At 43.0% G+C, this 11,237-nt stretch overlaps 5 protein-coding genes across 5 annotated transcripts; 2 read left to right on the top strand and 3 right to left on the bottom strand.

Moving 5' to 3' along the window:
• Positions 1–259: 259 nt before the first annotated feature.
• Positions 260–2,240, top strand: CLUP02_12886 (uncharacterized protein; the record flags this gene model as incomplete). Its single annotated transcript, XM_049291845.1, has 3 exons — positions 260–1,088; positions 1,143–1,533; positions 1,583–2,240. The coding sequence occupies 3 exons, from the start codon at positions 260–262 to the stop codon at positions 2,238–2,240; spliced, it is 1,878 nt and encodes a 625-aa protein (XP_049148991.1).
• Positions 2,241–3,318: 1,078 nt separating this feature from the next.
• CLUP02_12885 (uncharacterized protein) lies at positions 3,319–4,811 on the top strand (the record flags this gene model as incomplete). Its single annotated transcript, XM_049291844.1, has 4 exons — positions 3,319–3,394; positions 3,457–3,490; positions 3,557–4,603; positions 4,727–4,811. The coding sequence occupies 4 exons, from the start codon at positions 3,319–3,321 to the stop codon at positions 4,809–4,811; spliced, it is 1,242 nt and encodes a 413-aa protein (XP_049148990.1).
• Positions 4,812–4,925: 114 nt separating this feature from the next.
• CLUP02_12884 (uncharacterized protein) lies at positions 4,926–6,766 on the bottom strand (the record flags this gene model as incomplete). The annotated part of the gene is made up of 6 exons (XM_049291843.1): positions 4,926–5,052; positions 5,186–5,308; positions 5,455–5,642; positions 5,717–5,973; positions 6,034–6,503; positions 6,564–6,766. The coding sequence occupies 6 exons, from the start codon at positions 6,764–6,766 to the stop codon at positions 4,926–4,928; spliced, it is 1,368 nt and encodes a 455-aa protein (XP_049148989.1).
• A 161-nt stretch (positions 6,767–6,927) lies between these two features.
• Positions 6,928–7,086, bottom strand: CLUP02_12883 (uncharacterized protein; the record flags this gene model as incomplete). Its single annotated transcript, XM_049291842.1, has 1 exon — positions 6,928–7,086. The coding sequence occupies one exon, from the start codon at positions 7,084–7,086 to the stop codon at positions 6,928–6,930; it is 159 nt and encodes a 52-aa protein (XP_049148988.1).
• A 768-nt stretch (positions 7,087–7,854) lies between these two features.
• On the bottom strand, positions 7,855–8,655 carry CLUP02_12882 (CoA-transferase family III; the record flags this gene model as incomplete). The annotated part of the gene is made up of 1 exon (XM_049291841.1): positions 7,855–8,655. One exon carries the CDS (start codon positions 8,653–8,655, stop codon positions 7,855–7,857), a length of 801 nt encoding a protein of 266 aa, XP_049148987.1.
• Positions 8,656–11,237: the final 2,582 nt, after the last annotated feature.

The raw sequence follows: 11,237 nt of genomic DNA, 5'->3' as shown, positions 1-11,237 counted from the left end.
AGTCGGATATGAAAAACAAGATGAACGTGAGACTTGCTGCGTGCGAGCCCTGTCGGCGTTCGAAGCTAGCATGCGGGCACGAAAGACCTGCCTGCACACGGTGCACTGGCCGTGGGCAGCGGAGTCATTGCGTTTACAGATCTAGACCTTTTCGGAGAAGAGTAACGAGAACGCAAGTCCAAGAGACGGAGTGAGTCTGCAATAACGATTATATAATGGTGATGTTGGTGACTGACCCGCACTTACTTCCAGAAGCCTGATGTCAGTTGGGCCGGCAGAGACCATTGCAACGGCGACCTCGTCGACACCTCAATCTCCAGCTGATGCCCCGTCACCCAATACAGAAACACCGACAGCATCGACGCAGCCATATCGCTATCCTAACCCTGGCTTTCTCGGGATCTCAAGCCACTCTACCATCTTCAACCATGTCTTCTCCGGCGATGGTTTTGGGCCTGCTTCTGATGCAGATTTGACTCCACAGCCCAGTTTGGCATCACCAATTGATCTAGTTGGCAACCAGGTTGTCATGGATAAGGCGATGCATGCGCTGTCACGTCTAGAGAAGATGGACATCTCCAAAGTCACACCTCTAGTGCGTTCTTGGCTCGAAAGGGGAGTGAACTTGCCTTTGGCCGGACCTATCGTTATCGAGTGCTTAGGATCCTTGGAACATTGGAGAGAAGTCCTCGCTCCAACAACTGATTTTTCTGTAGAGAGTGGTGACTCCGGCTCCGGAATCACAAGCGCTGGCTATGTGGCAACTCTGTTGACCAACACACTGCGGCCTTTTGACATGAGTTCTCAGTCAACTCGGCAAGACTTCCTGGCCCAGATGGTTGGGTCCAATTTGAGGTGGGAGACGTTGGGTATCTTCTTTGTCGCTGCAGCCAGGGCGGCTTATGACACTCCCTACTTTCCGCCCCTTTATACAACAAATGAGCAGCGGCGAAGACTGATGCAGGCACTAACTTACATCGGGGACTATTGCCTGGAAACAAGCCTCTCCCTCGATTGTCTTAATGATCTACAGTTGATCCTCCAATATGAAAACTTCATCGTTCATTCACATCTAGATGGTGATCAGAGTAAGTTCGCGGATTGAACCACCGAAGCCTGCCGCTGACCTTGCTCATACCCAGGCTACCATTCATGGAGACGAATTGGAGATCTTGCAAGTTCGCTCTTCGCACTAGGCTACCATGAGAAGATCGAGAGGTGTAATCCGAACCTCCCTTCTTTTATCATTGAGCTGCGAAAGGCTTGCTTTTGTCGAATCTACACAGCCGACAAGGGCTTAGCAGTGTTTCTTGGACGACCTCCGCGGATAGTGAAGGACTACTGCCAATTCCAAATACCCAAAGTGCACAATGGATGGATTGAAGACCAAGTTGGCGACGCAAAAATGGCACATCCTGAGCCCATTAATTACAACGCCGATACACGATGTGTTGCGCGATTTGCGCTTCTGAAGGAAGAGGTGCTTCAACTTTTGAGGAGAAAAAATATGACGGATGTCACGAAAAACATCAGGTTTGCTAAGACTAAGTCATCAATGACTCGTTGATACTGATTTTACTAGGGAGTTCCGCGGAAAGGTTGAAGCACTGTGGCAAGATTTGCCAGGTCATTTCAGGCTCGGTTCGAGCCTCCGAGAGTGTCAACAAAGCCCCTTTGAAAGAGACTTTTTAGCCCATATCAGGTTAGACTATCTGCATAACCTGTTCCTTCTTGGGCTCGTTTCACAGCAGCCTATCTCCGAGCCCAACGACGAACTCTTGAAGGTTGCGATAGAAATGCTTTCCATTGTGGTTGAGGTCATTCTACTGCGCGATCAGCTGGTAAACTCCGGGACATGCCTCATCTGGAAAGTTGCGCAATACGGACTCCCCGCCGCGGGAGTAATTTCACTAGCATTATTGAAGGAAAATGCTGCTTCAGATGTTTTTTTGCACTCGAGGTCCAAGATGATCCAAGACCTCAGTGTCTTGGTTGCCGAGACTAGGACCGGAGCTTGGATTCAGGCCGGCGAACCGAATTTCGCGTTATTTACCCGAGCAACTGGGACAATCCAGACAATGCTTGACTCGCTGCTCGCTGCAAGACCATCTGCGGAACAAGTTCAAACGACAAACGTTGCTACTCTGGAAGTTTGGGAGCCTTATTCCAATCACCAGCTTTGGGACTTTGAGATGGAGTTCTGGTCTAATCTCGCAGAACACCCTACTCTGCTTGCTTGATGGATCTGGTTGAAGAAGCAAGTCAAAGTTACCGCTTCTCATGACTATGCTTGCTCACACGCTTCGGAACGAGAAAGCGAATAAGAACATAATAATCTCGCAACTTGAGTCTTTGCGTACTGGGAGGCATGTCTGCCTCCATACTGTCTCCATGTTCCTTTACTAAATCAAGGTGTTCTGCCAAATGAGTATCTTCCTTCACTCATGTGATTGATAGGATCGGCCTTGAACATTCGTAGGTTCATTGAGCTTGCCGAGTTCCGTAAGCCCCTTCGGAAATGGGCAGGTATTACGGATAGTACTACCTACCATAAGCAGCTCTCCGATATCCGGCAACAGCGCTGGCAGCCTTTGCCGTTTGGTCGAAGCATCCGAGCCACCCGTGACCGTGAATAACCCGGGCTGATGGATGAACCCAATTTTATGGACAAGTAGCTTGATGTCATGGGTGAACTGTGTCTAGGGGCCAATTTCTGCAGATTGGCTGTGAATGAACACAAATCCATGCTCTTCCGGAGTCCCGTCTGGTCGATTGATCCACCCCTTTCCCCTCTTCTACTAGTGTTTGAAGGGCCTGTATCAAATGAGACCCATGTCGACCTCACTCTGGAGATGATTGGTGTTGTGGTGGAGAAAGATGGAGGCAAATGACCCTCGACAATCAATTGGGGGCCAGGCTGGCCGTATCCTCAGATCCTTCAAGCGAAGGATGTCCACCAATGCTAAAGAATCGTCTGGTAATGATCTATGTAGAGACTTGAGCCACGAACGGGTTTCTGGTAAAGACGCTCATGGCTAATGATGTCGCAAAATGTTGACGGCAGGGGTCCCGCGACTGTAACGTAGCATCAGCAGCAGGACTGGTAAAAGTCGAAGGTTGAGCAAAAACGGATTTCATTCATCATCAAGAAGTCTAAAGATCGGCAACAAAAGTGTTTAATGCAGGTGCGCTGAGTTGCCATGCAAGACAGGAGGAGTATTCCATTTTCGGTATTCTTCACGTCAACGTGGCAGAATTCACCGGATGTGACCATTATTTCGAAATTTTGTGACCTGTCGATGCATGTCGCTCCACAGGATGCCCACTAGTGGGGTCTGCTGGTACGCAATATTAGAAGGATTATCATTATCAATGAGGGGCTTCTCGTTGCTATGTAGAAATAAAATCTCGTGGTGTTTTGAATATCAACGCAGCTCGGTGCTCCAAGCATCACAGTCCCAGACGTTACCGCCATGGTGCATATCTTCTTGTGAGTGATAGCGATCAAATCTGATTTTTCGTGGGATCAGTACGGCTCATCTATAATCTGACATAGTGTCGGTGGCACTGGCCATATCGGCGGTGCTGTGCTGAACCAGCTCCTCCGGAAATATGCGGATGCGAATGTGAAAGTCCTCGTTCGGGACGAGAGCAAGGCTGCCCGTCTTGTTCGAACCTACCCACAGATTGAGACGGTCATCGGCGACGCCGGAAACTTTGATATTCTTGAAAAGTGCAGTGAGGCGGCCGACGTCGTCATCAACACGGCCCCGGACATCACACATGACGACGGCATCAAGGCGATTCTGACTGGTCTGAAAGCACGTGGCGCGGCCAACGGCATAAAGCCTTACTATATTCACACATCGGGAGCTTCTCTCATTTGGGATGAGCCCGCCGGTTCCAAAGACGCCCGTCGGTGGGACGATCTCGCCGACATTGGAGACATCTGCGCGTTTAAGGGCGAAGCCCACACACATGCTGTTACCGATAAGATTGTGCGTGATGCGGCAACAGACGTCAATGTGGCCATCATGTCGCCTGGTTTCGTTGGCGGCATGAGTCCTTCCCTTGAGCACCCGACCCCGATCACGGCGCCTGCCCTCCTACTCACCGCACGCGCTTTCAAGTCCGGCTGGCAGATCGCTGAAGGAGAAAACACCCACGCTTGGATCCACGTCTCGGATCTCGCAAAGATGTTCCTGATCCTTGTCGGAAAGGCCATTGATGGCACCTCCGAATCTGAACCTTTCGCCATCTGGGGTCCAGAGGCGTACTACTTTGGCACGAGTGAAGATATCTCGTTCGGAGAGTTCATGAAGCACCTTGCTCCTGTACTCAAGGATCAGAAGATCATTGAGAGCACCGAGATTAAGTCAGTCAGCGTGGCTGAGGCAGCGAGGGCCAGCATCGCTGGCAGCGACTATGATCCCGATGCTCCGCCGCCCCCACCCGATACCTGGGCTATGCACATTGCCATCATGTACGGCATCAACATGCGTATTGAGGCGTCAAGAATGGCGAAGCTTGGATGGAAAGCAGAGAAGGCATCTATCTTGGAGAGCTTCCCGCAAATAGTTGCCGGATTGCTTGCGCGAGAGTAGTCAGTTGGCACGGGAATCCAAGTGTTTACCGAAGACTACCATTCGGATTGACGCCAAACCTTTTTCTCATCTATTTAATTGAAGATTCAGAGGCATTCAGTAGATCTGAGAACATATCTTAGTGTACCAGCAAAGTACCAGATCAAATGCTATAATGAGGATCAGATTCTGAACCGAAGCAGGAGATTGAACGATCATGTACACTGAATCACATCAAGCCTTAGTTCCAGGCTTTCAAAATTTCCGGCGCTTTCAGATTACAGCAACAGGTAGTAGCATAATACTTGAGCATTCTTCATGGCCTGGACCAATACTAGCAGTTTAAAGCTTATAAGGTGTACCGATAAGCTGGGTGTCGATGTCCAAGAAGGTGAACCCTATTCCCGTGCAGTCGCTCATCTCGATCTCCCCGCTCTCGTTTCGAGTTTTCCCATCGACAATAGAGCATCTGTAGGCATACGGTGGCACAGCAAAGGACCAGAGATCCTACGCAGACCGAGTGGCCCAAAACATAATCCGGACTATGACGTTCGTTAGTCAAGCTGTATTCAAACGATGGAGTCTCGTTGTTGGCGACTTACGCATCCTTCTGCAGGTAAATGAACGTGGCTGGAAAGGCAGATGTGTTTGCTAGGCCAATCAACAACCCAACTCCGGTAGCACGAACATAGTGAGGAGCCAAATTGTTGGACAGCCAGCCCTTGCTTCGTCAGCAGCGTGTTCACTTGAGCAACGAAGAGCTTTGTGACTCACCATGATCATCGCACTTCCAGGGAAGACTCCCGTTGCAATGAGAAACGTACCCCCATAGCGAACATTGCTTGACTATGAGGCAAGAATCATGACATACCCACACAAAGCTACCATGCTTCCAACAGCCATGACAGGACCTCGTGCCTTGATTTTGTCCGAAAGAGCAGACGTGGCGAGCACGACAAGAAAAGCGGCGATGTTGGGCGGAACTGTGAGAAGCTGGATCTGAGTGGTGCTGCGATATCCGAGGCCCTGGATGATCGATGGTAGAAAAAGCGAGAAGCTCTGCCAATTGAATGACGCATGTTAATCACGGATCTACGTCTAATGATGTAGCGAATGTAGGGAATCGGACATACGTAAAGGGGAATAAGAAGGAATATCCATGCCAGAGTACAAAAATATGTCTGCGGCGCGAGCATAGCCATCCTCACCCAGTGCCAGCTGAAGTGCTCATCATTGACGTCTTCAACGTCAGTAGCACCATGTGAGTCTTCTCTTAATCTTCTTATGGCCTGTGTACGTTCATCCGTTGTGAGGAACTTCGCATCCGCTGGCGTGCTTGGCATAAAGAAGAAGCAGGTTACACCGAAGACGGTTGTAATTGCACCCTCCACTATTGGGCGTTAGAGTTCTACTTCACCATCAGGTCTAACGCGGTTGGAATAAGACTTACCAAAGAAGATCCAAGGCCACCGGTTATGGCCACCATGTCGTATCGTTGCTAAACCTGTGGCGAGCAGCCCTCCAAAAGCGCCAGATAAGGGTGCTGCGCAGTAAAATAGGCCGATGCGATACAGCATCTGATGTCGACGATAGAACATTGCCAGGTACACAACGATACCTCCAAGTAGGCCGCCCTCGAAGAGTCCAAGAAGCAATCGACAGATCACAAGACCTGCGAAGGATTTTGTGAAGCCAAGAAACGTGCTTACGATGCCCCAGCAAGTGATGAGAGTTGGCAGATAGACGCCGGCTCGGACTTTCTTCACAATCCAGTTGCTCGGAACATCGACGAGAATGTACGGGATGTAGAAGACCAGCAATGCAACATTGAACTTCGTGCCAGTGACCATATCGAGGTCCTCCAATAGGCCATCGATCTTGGCATTCCCAATGTTACTTCTATCGATAAACGCGAAAAGCCTGGGTAAAATCAGTTAGCTTCTGGCACCGTATGGGTTCCAATCCAGGCTAGAGTCTTACCAAATGCCGAAAAGCCAAGGAATGATGTGAACGTCAAACTTGCGATCGAGACGTTTGCTTAAAATAAGGTCTATTTCGTCGTGGACCTGGGAATGACGGATGCTCTCCACATGGCTCTCTTCGGGCTTGCTATCCTCGAAGGTATGATGAGTCTCTGGACCATGGTCAACGGCTGTCCTACGTTCTTTGGACTTGAAAAACATTTTGGGCCCTCAACCCAAGCCGAAGACGGAAGTAAGACGCAGCGCTTATACCCATTCAAATCAATCAAACAAATAAGTCAAACAAACAGTCAAATATAGGAATTTCAGTAAGTCAAACAATCAAATATTCTAGCCCATATATTTAGTATATTTGATCAAATCTAGAATCTAAGGGTGGGCCCGAATATACCAATAATATACCGAGAAAATACGGTAAAAAAGGGGCCGCCCGGACCCGGATTCCAACACCGGACCTCCGGTACTAAATTGGGCCCACCGAAAAGATTTCGGCGGCTCCGGCGCAGAATCCACCGCACCATTTACACCTCTAAACGGGCTATAGAAAATTCTAGCAAATTAATCAAATATTCATCAAATAAGTCAAACAATCAAATATAGCGCGAGAAATCAGCCAAACAATCAAATATGAGGTTCATATTTGATTTGTTTGTATGGGTATAAGCGCTGGTAAGACGGTTGGGCAGCGTCGGGTCAAACAAAGTTTTGGAGATGATATGTTCAGGAGAGCAGGCTGGCTATTCAGACATGAAGCTCGACGGTCCAGTCACGGCAGCAACATGGGCACCACGTTCGGGGCATTTATCATTCCCAAGAACGCTAGGCATCTCTCACTCGCACACCCGACTATGACCAGAGGCGCTAAATCTCCCCCACAAAGCTTATCCGATGGGTGAGCACTTCGTCACCACCCCATGGGGTTGATGTGCGGGGAAAGCCAGGGTAGACATTCGAATAGCCATCTCGAAAGATTGAGAAACCGAAGGGATTTCCACGTTATGGCAGTAAACGAACCGCCATAGGCCCAGTAGCTTGCTTATCGGGATTCAGATTGGGGAACATTGCCCGGCACAATATGGCGTTGTCGACGGCAATTCATCAGAACAGCCGGCTGACCACAATAGAGAAACCGTAAATCAAATGGCGATACCTACAGGTAGGCGGGTTGAGAAGAGCGACGGATGACAATCAACAGTTTTTTTCTAATGTCTGAGAATAATGCAATGTATCACCACGTCGTCTCAGAGTAGAGTAATCGATGTTCACAGCAATATTTCCTTCCAAGCCCGTCATGGCTTAACTCCTAGTTCCTCGAAAATGGCCTCATTATGCTCGCCTAGCTCAGGTACTCTTTCCATTCTTGATGCCTCTACCGAAGCAAAACCAGGGGGGATCAGTGCAGGAATCGTGCCGCCTGGTGTCTCGACATCGGTCCACCTGCCTCTCGCTCGCAGTTGTGGGTGTTCCCATACGCCTTGCATGTCATTGACATTGGCATTAGCAATAGACGCTGAATCCAGCTTTTTCAGAACCTCTTCAGCCGAGAACTTTGCGAAATGCTTAGAAATGATTTCCTTCAGCTCATCTCGGTTCTTGACGCGAAGCGTGTTGCTCACGAACCGCGGGTCTTTGGCCAACGCTTCATCGCCCAGGACAGTCCGGCAAAGATTGGCCCATTCCCTCTCGTTCTGCACACCTAGCATGACAGAGCCGCCGCCGCCAGTCTCAAAAGGACCGTAGGGATATATGGAGGCGTGAGCTGCCCCAGACCGAGCGAGACCGGGAGCCCCGTTGTAAGTGTAGTACAGTGGGAAGTTCATCCACTCAACCATGCTTTCGAGCATGGAAATATCTATCCGAGTGCCTTTGCCCGTCTTGCCACGCTTGATCACTGCGGCCAGAATGTTGGCATAGGCATACATGCCGGCAGAGATGTCAGCAATGGAGATGCCTGCTTTCGCTAGATCCGGGCCGTTCCCTGTGACGGAGAGAAAGCCTGCTTCGCTCTGCACGAGAAGATCGTAGGCTTTCTTGTCTCTATACGGCCCATCCGAACCGTACCCTAAGATATCACCAGCGCTTATACCCATACAAACAAATCAAATATAAAGTTCGTATTTAATTATTTAGCTCATTTCTCGCGCCATATTTAATTATTTAATAATTAATTAATAAATTTAACTAATTTCCTAATTAGAAATTAAATAAAACTATTACAAAAGTCCTTATAGTACTAACTTATAGACTTTACCTTAATTAGCTCTTTTAATTAAAAAATTAACCTCTTACTTCTATAGTATTACTACAAAGCTAGTTCTTAAAATATTAAACCTCCTTTAGTATAAAAGATTTTATTAATAATTACTATAAAATTAAAGTTAACTTCGTAAAGCTAAATATCCTCTTATAATTTATTACTATTATAAAAATTATAAGAATATTAAATATAAGCTTACTTAACGTTAAATAGGTTAGCTAATAATTAATTTATTATTAGATTAAGTTAAGGACTAGCTAAGGGATAATTTATAAATAATATTAATTAAGCTTAGGTACGTAATTAATTACTATGTCTATTATTTAAAATATTAACTATTACTAATACTATAAGTCTTTTATAATACTTTTTAAAATCGTAAGAGTATTAAAAATAGCTTATAACTATCGTAATAAAAAAAGAGGACTTATTATCTCGTTTATATACTATTTTTATTAATAATTATAAAGTCCCTTTTTTATATCGAATAACTAATAGCTCTACTTAGGTATATCCTACCTCTTCTCTAGCTATTGTAATCCTTATTTAAAATAAAAAATAATTACTACGGCATAGAGCAAAGAGTTACCTAACTTAATATAATACTTATTAAGGACCTACTAAGTATTAATAACTAATAATTAAAAATATCCTCGCAAATTAAAATCACTACTAAGAAGTAGCTCTACCCGCTCCCTAAGTATATACTTAGACTAAATATAACGAGGAATACTATTTAAAATTAAAAGTTAAAAAAGAGGTTAGGATATAAATTAATAACGAGCTAATTACTAATAAAGTAGTATTATTTATATTAACTATAATTACAACGCTACGATTTAAAAAGCTATAAAATCTATTCTTTTTTTTAAAAAGTTTATTATATAACTTCTTTTACTTTTTAAAATAATTAATAAAGTACTTAAGACCTATTATTACTTTTTATAAATAGCTATAACCGTTTCCTTTACCCTAGCCCTAATATCTTATTATTTAAAAATAAAATAGCTTAAGTACTACTTTTAGCTCGGTTAGTAACTACTAATCGTTATTATCAAAAACGTCCTTAATAAGGATCCGTTATTTTAAATCCTTATAAACTTAACTAGTTATTAAAAAAATATAAATCTACTTTCTTTTTTATAAAGAGCGCTATATTATAAAATATATCGAATTTTATTTTATATTATTATTAAGCGTTAGTATAAGCTCTTATAATAACTCCTTAAAAAGATTAAATATATCGTTCTTATTAATCTTATTACTAACCTTAAAAAAGGCCTTATATTATTAAAATAATAAATAAATAAATTTAATAACGTTCCGAAGCTTACTAATAGGGCCCCTTATATACTAAAAATTAAGATCTTTTTAAAGTTACTTAGTATTAATTAATATATTTAATTCTTATTCGAATACTTTTTTATTATTACTAAATAGAAAAGCCTTACTAACGAGGTTAAGAATATAACTATAATACCTTATTCTCTAGTTAAAAACATCTTTTTAAGTATAAGTATAAGATAATATAAAATATAAGTAACCTAGGTAAGTATCGTTATTTAAAGCATTATTATAAATAATTACTCTAACTTAGTTACCTAATTCCTAATTATTTATTACCGATTTTATAATCTAAGTAATATTAGCCCTATTATAAGTACTATATTATTATTATAAAATAATAAGATATTATATCTATTACTTAGTATAATTTAAAAAGTAAATAAAAACGGTAATAATAATATTTTATATTAGCGAGGTCTATAAATCGAATAATAAGTAAACTTTTATTATTAACCTCTAGATCTTTACCCTAATTATATCTTTCTTTTTAATAAAGATCCTACTTAGCTCCTTTCTTATATTTCCGTATAATAATAAGAGTTTATTAATAATACTATAATTTAACTAATAAAAGAGGGCCCGGAAATAAGGATTATAAAAAATTATAAATAGGCTATTATTATTATTAATATACCTAATTATTAATTCCGTAATTCTTATTACTTAGCCCTTCGTAATAACACTAAAAATAAGTTTCTATCTCTTTAATACAAAGTCGTACTTAGAGGATTTTAATAAATATAATAACTCGCTAAAGCTTAAATCTATTACTTAGTATTTTAACTTTAAATAAGCCGTTACTAAGCTCGTAATTACTATTTTAAAATAAGTAATAATACCTATTTCGTTATAATAATAATAAAACTAAAAAACTTTATTTTAAATATTTTTATTATAAATCTCTTAAGTAAAGACCCCCTCTAAATAGATCTACGACTTCCTTAGCCTTATACCCTTTTATAATATTAAATTATTATTAATAAAAATCCTCCCTTTTTAAATTACTTTTAAAAAGGTAAAAAGGCTATTATAATTATTAAAATTAGTTAATAATATAAAACTAGCGTT

The sequence above is a fragment of the Colletotrichum lupini genome, chromosome 6, assembly GCF_023278565.1.
Source record: "Colletotrichum lupini chromosome 6, complete sequence".
Classification (NCBI taxonomy): domain Eukaryota; kingdom Fungi; phylum Ascomycota; class Sordariomycetes; order Glomerellales; family Glomerellaceae; genus Colletotrichum; species Colletotrichum lupini.
Note: the sequence above shows the minus strand (reverse complement) of the source record. Positions and strands in the feature narration are given on the sequence as shown.